At 37.8% G+C, this 19,968-nt stretch overlaps 1 protein-coding gene across 3 annotated transcripts in view; it reads left to right on the top strand.

Moving 5' to 3' along the window:
• ATG5 (autophagy related 5) overlaps positions 1-19,968 on the top strand; it is a 140,025-nt gene that overhangs the window by 66,745 nt on the left and 53,312 nt on the right. For all 3 annotated transcript variants that reach the window (XM_012506153.2, XM_003278910.3, XM_030809519.1), the window contains one exon: positions 12,803-12,897. In XM_012506153.2, coding sequence (XP_012361607.1) covers positions 12,803-12,897 — 95 coding nt within the window. The remainder of the gene's footprint in view (positions 1-12,802; positions 12,898-19,968) is intronic.

Genomic DNA, 19,968 nt, shown 5'->3' with positions numbered 1-19,968 from the left:
TTTAGCATTATTTATTTTTCAGGTGTTAGTACTCAATATAGTAATGCAATTCACATATTTGAGTGAGTTGTAAATGAAAAAATCTGAGAAACTGGGAGGATAATTTCAAATTTTAATAACTTTATTCTTATTTTTACTGTTAGGATTCTTGGAAATCCTGATTGAAGTTTTGGACCTTACAGGATACACTATGTGCATCATGTATCCCTAAAAGTTATGGGATACATTTAAAACAATAATATTTAGTCCACAATAAGCTAATTATAGGTAATAAAGTATAATTTGTAAAATTCTGGGTGGGCCATGTGTTTTGAGAAATGTATATCGTTTTCTTTTTTTTTTTTTTTTTTTTTGAGACGGAGTCTTGCTCTTTCACCCAGGCTGGAGTGCAGTGGCGTGATCTCGGCTCACTTCAAGCTCCGCCTCCCGGGTTCACGCCATTCTCCTGCCTCAGCCTCTCCGAGTAGCTGGGACTACAGGCTCCCGCCACCACGCCCGGCTAATTTTTTGTATTTTTAGTAGAGACGGGGTTTCACCGTGGTCTCGATCTCCTGACCTCGTGATCCACCCGCCTCGGCCTCCCAAAGTGCTGGGATTACAAGCGTGAGCCACCGCGCCCGGCCGAAATGTATATCGTTTTCAACCAACTTTGTTTTGCAGTGAATTAGTTGTTATATAACAGTTTTGAGGAAAATACTTCTTGAACAGTCCCAGTATAGCTAAAAGTTGAACTAAGATGAGATTTTTCAGTTTCACTCATTATTGTCCTTGTCTTCTTTTAAAGAATAGTTCCTAATTGAGTAATATTTTCAGTTGATTATCACAATGCCTTTCTTCATGTACTCATTAAAGAATTATGGCTTAATGAACATGTTGAAACAAGTAATAGTTATTTCCGTAGTAGCAGCTACTGTTAGCTGTACTGTTCTGTCATCTCTAAATACTACAGGAGATGAGATTTGTTGAATTACTATACTAGATGCTACCATAATTTTTGAAGCATAGAACCTTGGAATTTTTGATAATATGAACATGCCATTCATTAATAGTTTCCCAGATCTCAGTCATAAATTATCTTGAATTGGCTGAACATTGAGTGTTAGCAAACAAGCTGTTTTATTTATAGAAATGTAACTAAAAATCTTCTGTGTCATGGTAGCAGCCACTAGCCTGATGACCTTGGGCATGTCGTGTAGCTGCTTTGAGCTGCAATTTTCTCCTCTCTACAATGAGGAGAGCTGTATCAGTAAGTTGTGTGCAAATTAATATAAAATCCTAGGGTTTTTTAAATTGCTAAATTCTTTGCAGGTGTATAAGTTATTGATAAAAGTCATCACTGGTCCCACTGTAATGAGAACCAACAGCTTTTCCCTATTTCTCACTCTAGTATTGTTTTTTTTTTTTTTTTTTTTTGAGACGGAGTCTTGCTCTGTCCCCCAGGCTGGAGTGCAGTGGCGCAATCTCGGCTCACTGCAAGCTCTGCCTCCCGGGTTCACGCCATTCTCCTGCCTCAGCCTCCTGAGTAGCTGGGACTACAGGCGCCCGCCAACACACCCGGCTAATTTTTTGTATTTTTAGTAGGGACGGGGTTTCACCGTGTTAGCCAGGATGGTCTCGATCTCCTGACCTCGTGATCCGCCCGCCTTGGCCTCCCAAAGTGCTGGGATTACAGGCTTGAGCCACCGTGCCCGGCCTTATTGTTTGTTTTTAATAGCACTTTTGACTAGCCTTTTTTTTTTTTGATTCAGGGCCTCCTTGCTCTGTCACCCAGGCTGAGGCGCAGTGGTAAGGTCATGGCTCACTGCAGCCTTGACCTCCTGGGTTCAGGCAATCAGTTTTCCCATGTCAGTCTCCCAAGTAGCTGGTACCACTGGCATACACCACCAATGCTTGGCTAATTTTTTTTTTTTTTTTTTTTTGGTAGAGATGGGATTTACCTATGTTGCCCATGCTGGTCTCAAACTCCTGGGCTCAAGCAGTCCTCCCGCCTGGGCCTCCCAAAGTGCTAGGATTACAGGCATGCTCCACCATGCTCAGCCCAGCCTAAACTTCTGATATGCTTTTTACTTAAGTATAATATCTATTACTTGGTCATGTCTGCCGTTTGAGGGGATGGGGAGTGGGGGTGGGTGGGAAGGACTTGAGCCATCAAGCATTACAAGTGCATAATAAAGGATTCATCAGACTTACTAGAAATTGTGATAACTTGTGTCAGTTTGGCTTCCCCAAGTACATGTTAAGTGAAAAGAAGAATCTGTTGTGTACTTGTTTTATTTTGTTTTTTGTTTTTTAATTCTCCAAAGCTCCTGTTATTCCATTAAGTGCATAATGGGAGCAAGGGGTTTGTTAGATTTCACGCTACACAGGTCCTACAAAATAAAAACTTGTTTGAGCATGCTGTTTTTTCTATCTCCTGTTTTAATTAAACTCCAGATTCACAATATGAACTGTTTGCAAATTGGGAACTTCTTTATAGAGGTATTTTCCATGTAGCTACCATGTACAGATTAGGTAGATTTGAAATAGAATGGAGGAGCTTATTAGGCTTACTAAATTCCTGTGATATCCCAGGCCTAGAGACTTTCACATGCATAATCTTAGTGATTCCTCACAAGAATTAGATAAATATTACCATCTTTGCAAATGAGGAAATGAGTTCACAGAACTACCAAGAAGTGGAACCAGAATTTGAACCTAGATCCCTGATTCTGAAGTGAATGTACAATCATGCTCTGCATTATGATGTTTCAGTCAACAGTGGACTGCATGTATGATAGTGGTCCCTTAAGATTATAATGGAACTGAACAATTTATATGGCCTAGTAACCTGGTAGCCCTTGTACCATCATAGCACAATACATTACTCATAGGTTTGTGGTGATACTGTCATAAACAGATGTATTGTGCTGCCAGTTGGATAAATGTCTAGCACATATAATTATGTACAGTAATTGATAATGATAAACGACTATGTTACTATTTACTGTACTTTTTATCATTATTTTAGAGTGTTCACCTTCTACTTATTGGAAAAAGTTAGCTGTAAAACAGGAAGGTCCTTCAAGAGGTATTCTGGAAGGCATCGTTTTCATAGGAGATGACAGCTTCACTCATGTTATTGCCCCTAAAGACTTTCCAGTGGGACAAGATGTGGAGGTGGAAGACAGTGATATTGACGATCCTCCCACTTTGTAGGACTAGGCTAATGTGTGTATTTGTGTCTTAGTTTTTAACAAAAAGTCTTAAGTTAAAAAAAAAATTTTTTTAAAGTTTCATAGAATAAGGATATAAAAAAAGAATGTTTTTGTGCAGCTGTACATGTTTGTTTTAAGCTAAGTGTTATTACAAAAGACTCAAAAGTTAAAATGAAAACGTTTATAAAGTGAAAAAGCTAAGTTAATTTTTAAAGTTAAGTTAATTTTTAAATAAATTCAATGTGACTTAAATGTACAGTGTTTACAAAGTCTACAGTAGAGTATAGTAATGTCCTAGGCCTTCACATTCACTCACCACTCACTCATTGACTCACCCAGAGTCAGCCCTGCAAGCTCCATTCATGGTACGTGCACTCTACAGGGGTGCCTTTTAAAAATATTTTATATGGTATTTTTACTGTACCTTTTCCTGGTTTGCACATACCATATAGGTTTATAGCCTAGGAGCAATAGGTTATACCATATAGCCTAGTTGTGTAGTAATCTGTACTCTCTAGGTTTTCTAAGTACATTCTGTGATGTTCACATGATGAAATTGCCTGATGCATTTCTCAGAATCTATTCCCATCGTTAAATGAAGCATGACTGTATTTTTTGTTGCATCTGGAGGTTGTTAACGCTGGCTATATATTAGAATCATCTGGGGAGCTTTCAAAAGTACAGATGCCAGGGAATCAGGTAATTGGTCTGGAGTGGGTCCTGCACATTAGTATTTTTTAAAAGCTCTTCAGGTGATCCTGGTGAGAAGCAAAAGTTAAGAAATGTTGCATTACATACTGCATCTCCAGTGACCATTGGTGGCCCCTTTGTTTTAAAAGCTTTTGTTATTTGTCAGTGGATAATCATTAACAGATTAATAGTGTTCTCTACTTTAGATTTTCTCTCCAGAAGCATAAAGGATTTGTATTAAAGAATTACCTACATAATAAATGTTGGAAAGATTACAGTGAACCTTTTTCTTTGTCAGTCTTTCAAAAATTAAAATATTTTTGTTTTTATCTTTGGCTTGATTTCTGAGTGAAGTAAAAATGAACTCAATTGCATATTAAATTTGTTTCTGGCCCTCTGCATCTAGGAAAGTAATAAACTAATTTCGGCCAAGAGAAATAACATTTTCTTAATATACAGTAGTTTTAAAAAGTAATAGAACAGGAGGTTATTGGTTATAAATCTATAGATGATTGTAACAGGAATACATTTAGATAATTAGTCCTGGCCTACCACTGTGCTGTAGCTCTGTAAATCTCTTTTTGACAAGCTGCTTTAAAGATTGTCATGGATGAAGGGAAAATGGGAGTATAGTTGAAGATCATTATTATTAGAAATTTTAATATAAGCACATAGAGCAACAGAATAATTTGTTTTTTACGTTATGAAATTTTTGAATTTTGAATCTTTTATTACCCAGCTTAAAAATACATTTGAAATAAATTCTTCTTAATTGGTTAGAATACGATAATTGAATCCTGTCTACTTAAAAATAAAGGCAGTTACTGGGATTGACTCTTGGAATACGTTTAAAGATGTTGTAACTTACAGTCATGGTTTATTGGCTGGTGATGTTGAAATTAGAATTTACAGTCTGCTTTTCTCAATACTTAATAAGATTAATTTTCTTTAAATTTCCAAGCAGTAGTTTTTAACGATTTACAGAGTTTTCATGAGGTAGCTGGTTTTTACTGACTCCGTTTATAAAGCCATGCTGTAATAAGGTGTGGCAATTGTGAACCTCTCATCTTTTCAGATTGACAAGAACCCCGTCCCCCATCATGCTTATGTCCTCTCCCCTACTATATTAAGACATGTTAGAAGAAGAAGGGGTTGGAAAGGAATGGTTATCTAGGTCTTAAGAGATAGAGTTGGAACTCAGACTTGCTTGTCAAGACTAGAGGACTCCTCAGATGTTGGCCCAGATGTTCTTGGACCACCATTCTTTTTTTTTAATTTTTATTTTATTATTATACTTTGTTTTATGGTACATGTGCACAATGTACAGGTTTGTTACATATGTATACATGTGCCATGTTGGTGTGCTGCACCCATTAACTTGTCATTTAGCATTAGGTATATCTCCTAATGCTATCCCTCCCCCCTCCCCCCACCCCACAACAGTCCCCAGAGTGTGATGTTCCCCTTCCTGTGTCCATGTGTTCTCATTGTTCAGTTCCCACCTATGAGTGAAGTTCTGGCCAGGGCAATTAGGCAGGAGAAGGAAATAAAGGGTGTTCAATTAGGAAAAGAGGAAGTCAGATTGTCCCTGTTTGCAGATGACATGATTGTATATCTAGAAAACCCCATTGTCTCAGCCCAAAATCTCCTTAAGCTGATAAGCAACTTCAGCAAAGTCTCAGGATACAAAATCAATGTACAAAAATCACAAGCATTCTTATACACCAATAACAGACAAACAGAGAGCCAAATCATGATTGAACTCCCATTCACAATTGCTTCAAAGAGAATAAAATACCTAGGAATCCAACTTAAAAGGGAAGCGAAGGACCACCATTCTTATTCCCACCGTTACATGATATGGCTGGAGATGAATGCAGTGAAATTGATGGGAGGTAGATGGCAACTAAATTGTGCCCACAGGGTGAGAAGATAGAACCTTATATGGTGGTTGAAAAAGTTGGAGGAAGCAAAAGAGACATAGAGGGTATTTGGCTGTAAATATTGCAGCTGTACTGTGTTAGGGCTTTTATTCTCCCAACTATGGCTAGCAAAGGCTGCTCAATTGCACAACTCCAACAGGCAACATTCACATAGAATTTGATGTGAGTGATGGAGACTCCCTGGCTCTGAGCCAGACTGAACAGTCCAGCAGTTCTGTAATGATGGGGTTTTGGCAGGGCCACTTTTCCATACTGGTCCTGACACTTCTTACCCTGGTAGAATCTAGCAGCTCAGTGTCTTCTGTTGTTGAATCTGAGGCAGCCTAAAAGATAATGATAATAGGAAACACTTATGTAGCACTTAATTTGTGTCAGGCACAGTAAGTGTCTTGCTCAAACTCACACAACTATTAAATAAATGACAAAGCTGGGAAACAAACTCAGGCAGTGTGGCTCCAGACTGTCTACTTTTTCCACTATGCCACACTATGTTTGCTATTCCTTGTTTTTATTGTCTCCATTGCCTAGTCATTCATTTAGCTATTAGTGATTAATAAACATTTGTTGAGTATGTACTATGTGCATACTCATAGTACATTAACTTTCTAGGGCTGAAGTACATAGAACTTTCTAGGGCTGAAGATAAAGTCTTTGCCCTCATGAGGCTTATATTTTAGTTGAGGGAGAGCAACAGTACATTATTAAACATGTAAATTGCATAATTTGAAGTAACGATAAGTATTTAGAATAAAATAGAGTGATGGTATAGGGAATGATTGGAAAGTGGGGCTGTCTTACCTAGGATTATGAAAGAAATCTTTCTGAGGGGGTAACACTGTATTGAGACTTGAATGATAGGAAGCAGTTATGTAAAGATTAGGAAAGTGGGGATTCTAGGCTGCTAAAACTGAAATGGGAGCAAGTTTGGTATTTACTAGGGACCGAAAAGAAAAATAGCATGACTTAGAGCTTAGTAAGTAAGGTAGGTAGTAACTTAGTAAGTTAGTAAGGTAGACAGTGAGATCTCAGAGAAATGCAGCAATAGCATTCCAAGGGGGTGGAGTGGGCCTAGTAGGAATCTGCTTCTAGGGGAAGAGGTATTTTGTTACTGACATTATTTATGGTTGCCTGCATGTAGATTGGTCAGGGAGCAGTCTGCCCCAGATGCAGGCAGTAAGGAGATGCAGTGGGTTGCATATTTCTTAAAATGATTTTAGTACATAACTTAAAATAACCATATCATTGAAGTGCGTCATAAAGCATTATGTTTTATGGCCCATTAGAAAATATTTGAAAATTTACTCGTTAATGATGATTTATGCTTTAAAAGAGCTTTCTGGATGCTGTGCACAGGGGATAAACATAGGACAGTGACCAAGTAGGAGGCTATTGTATTGGCTCAGAGAGGTGAAAGTGGTAGTGGGAAACATGGAGAGAAGTAATTGCACTCTAAATATATATTGATTACTGTTCTTGATGCCAATTTTCCAAGACTGTGGCACTTACTTTGTAGGGCAAAGGAGTAAATGTCTTCTCTCAGTTAATTTTCAGACAGTGACCGTCCAGGTCAAAATTGTCCAGGAATTTGGATTTTATTGCTTTTGTGATTCACTGAAACCACAGATTTCCCTGGGTAGAAACCTTCTGCCAAGATGTGTGTTTATGGACAGGATGAAGGATGAACTTCCTCCAGGACTGGCACGGCTCAGCCCTGATGCACAGGTTAGCCCACTGGGCCCACCTACTTCTGTGTTCATGATGAATTTTCAAGGGCTGATTCTCTTAATTTGACCTGGCTTATAAGGCAGATGAGTTTGAAGATACAGATCACTTACTGAAGACCTGCTTTTGGCAGCCTACCAGTAATTACTACTTGTTCATTTTTATTTTTCTCCTGTTTTGTCTTACAGAGATGTTTAACATATTACGTATGAAGAAATTAATTCATATAGGTCTTCTATATTTGAATGTGTTTTCTGTTACATATCTTCTTGAAAGCCTCTGATTAAAACAATACAATTATTACATGATCACTTGTAGTACTGATTTCAATAATACTGTTGACAGATGGAAAATTTTGTGAAGAGTAGGTTCCCTTCTGTGGTGATTTTCAGCCATTTGCTTTTCCTTTCAAAGACAAGCTTACAGTCTGTCTTCTATGTGCTGTCACAGTCTGACGTTTATTTGAAATGCTATAACTCTGCTCTCCTTTGGCTTCATAGATGTTAAAGACCAGGAGGTGAATAGTGTATGCATGTGGAGACCATTTCACCGGTTTCCTGCGTGAGGGTCCTAGCCAGCTGAATTGAGCCTGAGTAGCAATCCCTACACTCTCCTTATATGTCCTCCATGTCTCCTGTGGCGGATTTTAGACATGTTATTTGTGGCATAAGAATTATTTTGCCTTGAGTTTTTACCTCCCATAAAGCTTAAGTGGAAGAATAGATAAATCCTTTAAAGTTATCACTTTTTCCTGCGGTTTGTCCATGTGAGGAACAAAGAATACAAATTAACTCGGTATCTTACGCATTTTAGAGAACTCTGAAATTAAAAAAAAATAACATTTTTGCCAGATGTTTTAAAAATTTGCAAGACCAATATAAAAGCTTAATTCAGCAGAGAGAGAGAGGGGAAAAATGGATGACCATCAGGATTTTTGAGGAATGGTATTTTTAATCTTTTTTTTTAAATTGATTGAATATTTCTGTAGAACAGTCCTTTGGTTTTATGCTTTTGATAGCCTTCTTAAATGTTAAGTTTTATAAAAAGAAGCTAACATCAGTAATATTGCTTGTAGCTCTGGCGAGAAGTATATATACGTTATCTTCCTTTCTCCCAATGTGAATAAGCTAAGTGACTACTAGTTTTAATTTTCTCCTGCTTAGTCTTTGTTTTGTTTGGCTCTGCACGGTGGCTCATGCCTGTAATCCAGCACTTTGGGAGGCCAAGGCGGATGGGTCACTTGAGGTCAAAAGTCCAAGACCAGCCTGGCCAACATGGTGAAATCCTGTCTCTACTAAAAATACAAAAATTAGCGGGGCGTGATGATGCATGCCTATAATCCCAGCTACTTGGGAGGCTGAGGTGGGAGAATCTCTTGAACCTGGGAGGTGGAGGTTGCAGTGAGCAGAGATCTCGCCACTGCACTCCAGCCGGGGTGACAGAGCAAGACTCTCTCTTTTTAAAAGGGAAAAAAAAATCCGTTGTGAAAGACACTTGGTTATTCCTTCAATCTCAACACTGATTTTCTCTCCTTCCTTTCTTTTCTTCTTCCTTTCTTTCCTTTCTCTTTCTTTCTTTTCTTTCTTTCCTTCCTTTTCTTTCTCTTTCTTTCCTTCCTTCCTTCCTTCCTTCCTTCTTTCTTTTTCTTTTCTTTTCTTTCTTTCTTTCTTTCTGTCTCTCTCTCCCCCTCCCTTCCTCTCTCCCTCTCTCCCCCTCCCTCCCTCTCTCTCCCTCCCTCCCTCACTGTCTCCCTCCCTCCCTCTTTCTGCCTCCCTTCCTCCCTCCCTCTCTCTCCCTCCCTTTCTCCCTCTCTCTCCCTCCCTTCCTCCCTCTCTCTCCCTCCCTCCCTCTCTCCCTCCCTTCCTCTCCCCCCTCCATCTCTGCCCGCCTCCCTGTCTGCCCCCCTCCCTCTCTCCCTCCCTGCCTATCTGCCCCCCTCCCCCTCTCTCTGCCTCCCTCCCCCTCCCTCCCTCCCTCCCTCCTTTTAAACAGTTGTATTTGGGTCTAATCAGTGGATTAAACAGGCTAAGTTTTATGTAAAGAATCAATAAACTCTTTTATCAAATAGTGACTATAAGATATAAGAAAACTATATATTTTACCCTAAGGCTGAGAGAGGAAGACCAAACTTGTAAGGGGTCCCACCTGCAAAGGCTAGGGCTCAGACTTCATTGGAGGAGGTATATTCAGCTCATTGAATTAGTAGAAAAGTTCTCTATTCTCGCCAGGCCAGAGTTGGTCTGTAGTCCATTGGCAGTCAGGGCAACCTGGAATGCAGGTGATCAGCAACATGTGGCATGGTTGTGCAGAGGGAGTGGCAGCTGGATGGGAAACCACAGATGGGCAGCCCATGCAGGCCTCCAGAGCAAGCAAATTGAGATGTTGATAAGGGCAAGGCCCATTAGTGTGCGTATGCAAGCAGGAAGCCTTTGGAGTGCTAGATTCTGTCTTGAGAGGGCTGGTTATCCCTGGGCCAGGGTCCGGCTGCAACTTTGCTGAGAGACTTGCATATCTGGACATTGGGCAGAAGAACCATTTCTCCTACAACTTCTTTTAGCATTTTCTGTTGAGAAATCTTAAGATAGTTGTTGCAGTAGAGATGCTTAAAGGATTTGTGTCCGTATAGCAATGCATATATTGAAGGGTGAATTTGGAGAAGAGAGTCATACAATTGATAACTGGCACAATCATGTTTCTTTTTCCAGTTTACTTTTATGAGAAATTATGTTCATAGTGTTCTATCCATTCTTTGACTTAAGAGCATATGCTATGCATGCACCATGCTAGGTGCTTGAGATTTCATGACAAGGCAGCAAGTAAAATTTTAAGTATGCATGAAGAATCATTGTATTTAGCTGTCACATTCTTGCTTGATACTTGATGGTAGGAAGATACTTTTTTAAGCATCGACAGAATAATTGCTTTGTATATGAGAGGACTATGTCAAAATAGTATTCTTCACATTAAGATAAAGTTTCGTGGCAGCAACTTTTGAACCAGTTGGGGACTTTGAATTGGAAGACCAAGATTCTGGTCTTGGTTATTAATTAAACATATAACAATCTGGGCCTTAGTTACCATCTGTGAAATTGTGCTGGACTTACTGAATTCAAGATTTTCTCTCACACCATTTCTAATACACTGTGAGTCTTCCCTCACATTGGAGTTGAAGATTAGAGTAAGGAAGGCCTAAAGCCTGTCACAGTCTTTTAGGACAGGGGTGTAAGAAGAAATAACTAATTTTTAAAAAATATATGGTTAGGATGGTTTAAGCAGAATCAATAGATTGCCAGTAGATTGGATTCAAACAGGTCTAGTAATAAAGAAATACCAAGCTGAACTGTAATTCTGGATATATTTCCTTGCTTTATAGAGATAAGATTTTGATTCAAATTTCTGAGTATAAAATATTTTATTATAAGGTGGGATTCTGGGTGAGTTAAAAAAAAGGAGTTGCTTAAAAAACAATGTACAGAATGGGAGAAAATATGTGAATCATAGATGAGGGGTTTGTATCCAGAATTTATAAAGAACTTTTATAACTCAACAATAAAAAGACAACTGGTTTAAAAGGGAAAGTGATTTGATAGGCATTTCTCCAAAGATGCACAAATGGCCAGTGAGCACATGAGAGGATGCTCAGCATAGTCATTAAGGAAATGCAAATCAAAACCACAATGAGATACTACTTGATGCCTGCCAGAATGGTTATAATTAAAAGACCAGTAGTAGCAAGCATTGGCAAGGATGTGGACTAATTGGAATCCAAATACATTGCTGGTGGAAATGAAAGGTAGTACAATCACTTTGGAAAACAGTATGGCAGTTCCTCAAAACACAGTTAACATATATCAGTTAAACAGAGTTACCTAATGACCCAGTAGTTCTACTCCTAGGTACATACCCAAGAGAACTGAAAACATATGTCCACACAAAAATTTGTTTACAAATGTTCATAGTAGCATTATTTATAACAGATAAAAAGCAGAAACTACTTAAATGTGAGTCAACTGAGAGAACAAAAATCTGGTAACTCCACATAATGGAATATTGTTCAGCCGTAAAAGCAAATGAAGTTCTGATACATACTACAACATGAATGGACATCGAAAATATTATGCCAAGCGAAAAACAAACCCAGATGGAAAAGAACCACTTATTATATTACTTCATTTATATGAAATGTCTGGAATAGGCAAACTATAGAGATAGAAAGTAGTGATTTTTCAGGGGCTAGGGCAAGGGGGAATGGGAAGTGACTATTAATAGTTACTGGTTTCTTTTTGGGATGCTGAAAATGTTCTAAACTCTGAATGTACTGAAAACCTCTAAGTTGTATACTTTAAAAGGGGTGAATTTTATGGTATGCAAATTATATCTCAAATTGTTTATTTAAAAAATTTGAAACTGAAAAGTTTTTAAAAAGAGCTTAATTGGTCTGAGATTAAGCTGCAGTTGGCACTTCATAAGTGCCAGTTCCATATTTCTTTCAAAGCTTTTTAAAAAAATATCTTTGGTATTTAATATTTACTGTGTTCAGTATTTTGACTTTATTTTTATTTTTGAGACAGAGTTTCGCTCTTGTTGCCCAGGCTGGAGTGCAATGGCATCATCTCGGCTCACCACAACCTCCGGCTCCCAGGTTCAAGCAATTATCCTGCCTCAGCCTCCCGAGTAGCTGGGAATACAGGCATGCACCACCACGCCTGGCTAATTTTGTATTTTTAGTAGAGACGGGGTTTCTCCATGTTGGTCAGGCTGGTCACGAACTCCTGACCTCAGATGGTCTGCCCTCCTCAGCCTCCTAAAGTGCTGTGATTACAGGCGTGAGCCACTCCTCCCGGCGACTTTATTTCTTTACACAACGTCTAGTTAACATTTAGGCTACTTGAAGCTGTACCTTTGTAGCTCAGCAATTAGAAGTAGTACCAGGAGAGTCAAGACATCTGTCCTCTACCTGGTGTGTTTTTTGCCTTGATAACACAAGTAGTCATATGTTTATATGTTTACAGTTTTTCTTATGAGAAAAAAATGGCTGTGCGAATATTTAGGGAGAGGATGCAATAATGTAGAAAAAATTAATTTTATATTTGCTTTATGTTTATGGAAAGTTAAGTTTAATAAAAATAAGAAAATATATAAATGATGTCCTTTCAGAAACTTCTAGAGGGATATTTAAAACTTTCATCTCTTCATGTTAGGTATTCCATTATAATGTTCATTTTTAATAACAAATAATTTATATCGTTACAGACAGATTTGACCAGTTTTGGGCCATCAATCGGAAACTCATGGAATATCCTGCAGAAGAAAATGGATTTCGTTATATCCCCTTTAGAATATATCAGGTAGGAAATAACATTTTAAAAAACATCCATTTATGAAAGCCTCAGACATCTTAATTGAAGCACTCTAGTCTAGAACTCTTTGTCTGCATAGTAACAGTACTTATTAGGGGTTTTCCAAACTGTGTCTTTCAGTGGCAATCAAGTCAGATACCGCACTGAAATATTTGACTCATATGCAGTTGGTACTCATTATTTGTAGATTTCATATTGGCAGATTGACATACTTACTAAAATTTATGTGTAACCCCAAAGTCAGTACTTGGAGCACTTTTACGGTCATTCAGAGTGGTGAAAAATTGATTCACCTGATGCTCATTTCCCAGCAGAGGTTGATCAAAGCGAGGCTCTGCCTTCTTGTCTCAGCTGTCATGCTATAAACAAGCCTTCTTTTCGCAGTGTATGTAGTGCCATGCTTTTACATTTTTGTGCTTTTTGTTAGTGATTTTGCTGTTTAAAACAGACTCCAAATGTAGCACTGAAGTGCTCTTTTTAAACTGAAACACACATAGAACAAGGTTATGTATTGATCAGTTAATGAACATGTTGTGACTGAGGGCTCATGGAAACATAACCTTGTATTCCCCCAGGAGCAATGATTTCAATGTTTGTGGTAACCTTATAGAACAGAACTACTGCAAATTACAAGAATTTACTAAGTCTCTTTGTTTTGGATGGTGAGTCTTCAGTGTTGTACCACAAAGTAGGCAATAGGCTCTTAAGACTTTCTCACAGCATATTTGCATGAGGTAAAGAAACTCCATGTTTGTGTACTTTAAAAGTGCTGGCATAAATATTGGCATTTAGCAAATATTAAATTTTTTTTAATGAATGGCATTCTAGGAAGTAAGTTACATACTATCATGAGAAAAGCATTTAAGAACAAGAATCAGAAGCATAATGTCACAGGCATAGACTCTAATCTAGTAGGACTTCCATTCAAACTCAGAGGTTTTGTCATAACTTTCTTTGTAGCCATTTTTAGTATCCCACAGTCTTTACTAATAGTTACTTCTATAGTTATTTTAAAATCTTTTATAGAGCCATCACATAACTATGTGTTCAAAGAGGAAAACAAATTGTCTAATTGAAAATAAACATCTCAATATACTGGAAGAATGAAGAATATTTATTTAGTGTTGCAGGTACAATTTTCAAGTAGTCCATATTTTTCATGAAGGCGGGGTTATTGTTAGGTTCATGCTTTGTGTCCAGGGTCTAGAAAAGTGCCTGGCATTTGCATTTCTAATTTATTAAATCATTTATCATTTGTCAATTTTATTTTAATTATTTATATTCTTTCTCTTTTACCATGAGCTCCACAGTAACATGCCGTAAGGCATTCCCACAACCTAGCAAAATATCTTACTTGTATAATTTAGTTGAAGAAAATATATCGTAGACTCTGAAGACATCTCTCAAAGAGTCCAGAAACTGTTTTGAGATTTATACCTCTCAGCACTTATTTGGGTCAAGTTCTGGCATATATATTTATACAAGAGGTTCTTTACTGTAACTTCTTTAAACTCCTATAGGGAAAGTGTATTATACTTAATTTAGGAATTATTATTGTCAGAATATAGTGCAGGTGTACAGAGGAAAGGTTTTCCTTTTTGAATTTATTCTGTTTTAGGGGAAAATTGTCAGATTAATCCATACCTAGTGTTGTGTTATTATAATACAGATAAGTTTCAGAGAGAGAGAGAGAGAAAAAGGGTGTGTGTGTGTGTGTGACAGAGAGAGAGAGAGAGAGAGACAGAGACAGAGACAGAGAATGGTTTTTATAAAGTGCTGTAATTAGATAGAAAGTGGAAGGGTAGAGAATTCTCAAAATTTGCTTGACAAAACCTGGCTGCCAGATGGGGACTCTTGGCAGAACCTCCTGCTTGATCTTTAATGTGTCAAGGCACTTGGGCAGTTTTTCCTTAAACAGAAAACAACAAAGAGCCTAAGGACAATATAGTTTCTCATTTGACCTACATAACTTTCCTTTTGGCATTATCCCAGTTGCATTTTGGTTTTTATTTGAATTTAATTAAAGTTTTAGAAGTGAGATATGAAAATGAATATAAAAATTAAGGAGTCCTAGTTTTTGCTAATTTGCCATTTCCTGACTTTTCCTATTTCCCTATTTGGTATTCAGTCTTCAACCATGGCCTTGACCAAAGGAGGATGGAACTCTATTTTTGTTTGCCTAATTGTGTGATCTAAAGGCAACATCAGATTTCTGTTACTGACTTCTTTATATCTGATTAGTTTGTATGGTTGTGATATTCTGTTTGTTAAATGTAGCTTTTATTTGTGCAGCATTTTGATTAACACTTTTCATTTCTTTAACATACTAGATACAAATCTCTATAATATTTGAGCCCTTGAGTTACTAAGTAAATTTAAGGAAAATCTGAAAATCCAGATTCATTAATAAATAAAGGACATAATTTTTACTGAAATATTTATTTTACTTTGCAGAATCCTAACAGAATTTCTGTATAACCGGAGAGAGAGAGACAGAGTACTGAGCATGCTTGAATGAGGCCCATTTTATCTTGTTGAAGTCTCAAAACCATCTTAGGAATAGGAATCATTATCTGATTTTACATGTGAGGAAACTGAGGCTTGGGAATTTTAAGTCACTTGCCTCAGTGAACAAATGAAAAATGGAAGAACTAGAATCCAGACCCAGGCCTGATTTATGAGCAAAGTATGACTTTTGTTTATAATAATTAAGTTTGTAGAATTATCAGAACATAATTATCGTGAAAAGTGAAGTCTGCCCTGACCAAATAAGTTGATAGGAGCCTAGAATACCTGTGACTGGTGGTATTCTTTGAAGATTGACTTTTGTAAAGATTGTCATCAAACTATATATTTTTCATCTGTAATTCATTTATCATGAGCTCAAAATGACTATAGTCAGGTGACAGATTTTTAGTGGTAAAAGTTGAATTGGTCCAAAAGCCATCTAGAGATGTTGCAAACCAAAATGTGTCATTTCTGTCATTTACATAACAGTTTAGTTTGGTGTGTGAGTTTCAGGTTTGTGTTCCTGAAGTCCAGATGCTTCATATTAGCCAGTATTCTAGAGATGACATTAAGTGCAGCAAATGTTACAGAATGTAACCAAAATGTTATTTAGCACTTGTAAACAGGTGGTGATTAATGAAGGCATTTGTCAAAAAGATTTGTAAAATGACTGTGCAGTCCTTAGGCATTGGTATTTGAGATGTAAAATGAAAATTAGGCACATCATATCTGTTTTTCAAGAAGCAGTAGATTGATAAATGTTATCCTGCCATTATACTTTGGGTAGGAAAAGTGTGTCTCATTGATTCATTCAACAAGTTTATTTACACACATATTTGCCTGCCATGCCCTGTGCTATGCACAAGGGATACAACTGATGATCGATATTATGTATGACCCCTTAGAAGGTTATTGTCTAAAGGTGGAAAGAAACAAATCAACTAAGAATACAAATATAACATTGGAACTGTGATTGCTGTGAAGAAGAGAAATACAGTGCAATAAAAACCTAATGCCCCAGGAAGAATTTGTTCTAGTTTGGGAGGAGAGAAGGCTGCCTTGAGGAAATGTTGCATCCCCAGAGATTTGACAGATAGGTGAACTTAAGATAGGCAAAGAGCCATGAGAAGAGCTTTGTAGGCAAAGGGGGATGTTGTAAGTATAAGGACAACCTGTTTGTCTTGAGCACAGAGTTGGGATAAGGCTGCAAAGGTAAAAGACCATATTAACGAGTTTTCTCTGTATCCTGTAAAGAATGGGAGATCCTAAGAGATTTTTAATTATCTGAATATCCATTCATATTTATTCAACAAAGATCATTCAGTCACCTACTTTGTTCTACATGTTATTCTTAAGGTTATAAATATATTTAGAGAATCTTCATAGAAACAACCTAGCAATGTTATTTTTAGTTTAAAAAAAACAAGAAGCTGATAAACAATGCTTGTTTTCTAATAAAGTTAAAACGAGACCAGCCTGGATACAACATAGTTGAGACCCCACCTCTACAAAAAAAGTTTTTTAAATGAGCCGGATAGGGTGGTATGCACCTGTAGTCCCAGCTACTTGGGAGGCTGAGGTAGGAGAGTCACTTGTGTTTGAGAGGTCGAGGTTGCATTGAGCCGTGATCACGCCACTACACTCCAGCCTGGGCATCAGAAAGAGACCCTATCTTTTAAAAAAAAAAAAAAAAAAAAAGTATGGCTCCTACTTGTCTTTGTTTTTATATATTTTTAAATTTTATTTACTTATTTATTTATTTATTTATTTTGAGATGAAGTCTTGCTCTGTCTCCCAGGCTGGAGTGCACTAGTGCAATCTTGGCTCACTGAAACCTCCGCCTCCCGGGTTCAGGCGATTCTCCTGCCTCAGCCTCCTGAGTAGCTAGGATTACAAGCGCCCACCACCATGCCCGGCTAATTTTTGTATTTTTAGTAGAGATGGGGTTTCACCATGTTGCCCAGACTGGCCTCGAACTTCTGACCTCAGGTGAACCACCTGCCTCAGCCTCCCAAAGTGCTGGAATTACAAGCGTGAGCCACTGCGCCCAGCCTATGTTTTTTTTCCCAGAGAGGGTCTTGCTCTGTCACCCAGGCTTGAGTGCAGTGATGTGATCTCAGCTCACTACAGCCTCTGCCTTCCCGGCTCAAGCGATCCACCCACTTCAGCCTTCCAAGTGACCGGGACTACAGGCATGTGCCATGCCTGGCTAATTTTTGTATTTCCTACTTGTCTTTGGAAGAAGTTGTTCATTAGTTATAAAAAAAGTAAAATAAAGTAGAATTTGAACTTTGTTTTGTTTACTTCCATACAGAATTCTGCTTCCTTTCCCATTGATGATTTGAGTGTAAAGTTGTTCATTTGTATCATTAAAGTGCCATTAATATTTTAATTCTTTTGGGAGGTTTACTAGCTATTTTGGTTAAGCAAATCTATTTAACTTCTATGTGCTAAAAATATTTAAGAATCTGGATACCGGTTTGGGGGGAGAAAAAGTACATTTTTGAAAATGGAAACTAGGTTGTCAGGGATTAACTTGGCACCTTCTGAAGGAGCCCAATTTTAGACTCTCTTGTTTCCAGAAATGTTGATTTCTGGATTTTGAAAAGTGAGGACAGTAGAAATATGTGGCAAATTATGGCCATGTTTGTTAGGATTCCCCCCCTCCAGGGTTTTAGCGATGTTGGTAAGAAATTATAATTTTGCCTTTTCAGTTGCTTTCCATTTTAGTAGATATCTTGCAATAACATCTTACAGAAAAGTCAAGAACCATGAAAGAAGGACTTACTGGTTAGTAAACTGAATATTATTGCTTTTAATTTAGTTTTTCAGTCATTTCAAAAAGATACCCAACATAATTTGTAATACATTTTGAACCGCAGGTATATCTCTAGCAGAATAGAATAGATATATTCTGTTTCCCAGCTGAATGTAAGTTGCTTGAGGTGTTTTTGTTGTTGTTGTTATTTATAGTATTTTTCCTTAACATTATTTTGTTTTAATTTTTAATCATGGTAAAATAAATATAACATTATAATCTTAACCATTTTCAGTAGTGTTAATTATATTCACACTGTTGTACATTCATTCTCCAAAACCCTTTTTTTCTTGCAAAACAAACTATACCCATTAAACAACTCTCTGTTTCTCCATTCTACTTTATGGATTTGACATCCATAGGTACTTCATACAAGAGGAATCATACACTAATTCCTTTTTTGTGACAGGCTTATTTCACATAGCACGATGTCCTCATTGTTTATCTATGTTGTATTATGTGTCAGAATGTCCTTTTTTTGGCTGGGTGTGGTGGCTCACACATGTAATCTCAGCACTTTGGGAGGCTGAGGCAGGCGGTTTGCTTAAGCCCAGGAGTTCGAGACCAGCCTTGACAACATGGTGAAACCATCTTCTATAAACGTGTGTGTGTGTGTGTGTGTGTGTGTGTGTGTGTGTGTGTGTGTATAGATATAGATATAATTTCCACTTTTTAAAGGCTTAATAATATTCCATTGTATATACATACCACATTTTGCTTATCCATTCATCTGCTGGAGTTGCTTCCACCTTTTGGCTATTGTGAATAATGCTGCCATGAACCAGGGGTGTATTAGCGTTCTCCAGAGAAACAGAACCATCGTGGTGGTGGTGGTAGTGTGTGTGTGTGTTTGTCTAGAGAGAGATTTATTTTAATTTATTTTAATGAATTGGCTTTCCGGGTTTTGGCAGCTGTTCCTTGAGTCTACAGCCTACCCACTCATCAAGCCAGGGTGATGGGGTGGGCTGTCAACTCAAGGAAGAGTTGCAGTTGAGTCCAAAGGCAGTCTGTTGGCTGAATTCTTTCTTGCTCAAGGGAGGTCAGTCTTTTTCTGTAAGACCTTCAACTGAATAGATGAGGCCCACCTACATTGTGGAGGGTAATCTGCTTTACTCAGAATCCACCAATTTAAATGTTAACCTCAGCCAAAAAACATATATATAGAAGCATCCAGAAGAATATTTGAACAAATATCTGGGCATTTTGGCCCAGTTGAATTGACATGTAAATGTTGAAATGGGTGTACACCCTGTTTTCGGTTCTTTGGGGTATTTACCCAGAAATGGATATTCCTATCATAAGATAATTTTATTTTTATTTTCTTGAGGAATGGCCATTCTGTTTTCCATAGTAGCTGTACCACTTTACATTCCCACCAACAGTGCACAAGGGTTTCCGTTTTTCAGCTCTTCACCAATATTTATTATTTTCTATTTTTCATACTAGCCATCCTAATGCATGTGGGATGTAATCACTGATGAATAGTGCTCAGCATCTTTTCATGTGCTTGTTTATCATCCTTGGAGAAATGTCTATTCAAGTCCTTTGCCCATTTTTGAATTGGGTTTGGGTATTTTTGTTGATGAGTTGTAGGGTTTAATTTGTTCTTTTTTTTTTGAGACAGAGTCTCGTTCTGTCACCTGGACTGGAATGCTGTGGCGTGATCTTGGCTCACTGCAGCCTCCGCCTCCCAGGCTCAAGTGATTCTCCTGCCTCAGCCTCCTGAGTAGCTG

This window comes from Nomascus leucogenys, chromosome 3 (assembly GCF_006542625.1).
Source record: "Nomascus leucogenys isolate Asia chromosome 3, Asia_NLE_v1, whole genome shotgun sequence".
Classification (NCBI taxonomy): domain Eukaryota; kingdom Metazoa; phylum Chordata; class Mammalia; order Primates; family Hylobatidae; genus Nomascus; species Nomascus leucogenys.
Note: the sequence above shows the minus strand (reverse complement) of the source record. Positions and strands in the feature narration are given on the sequence as shown.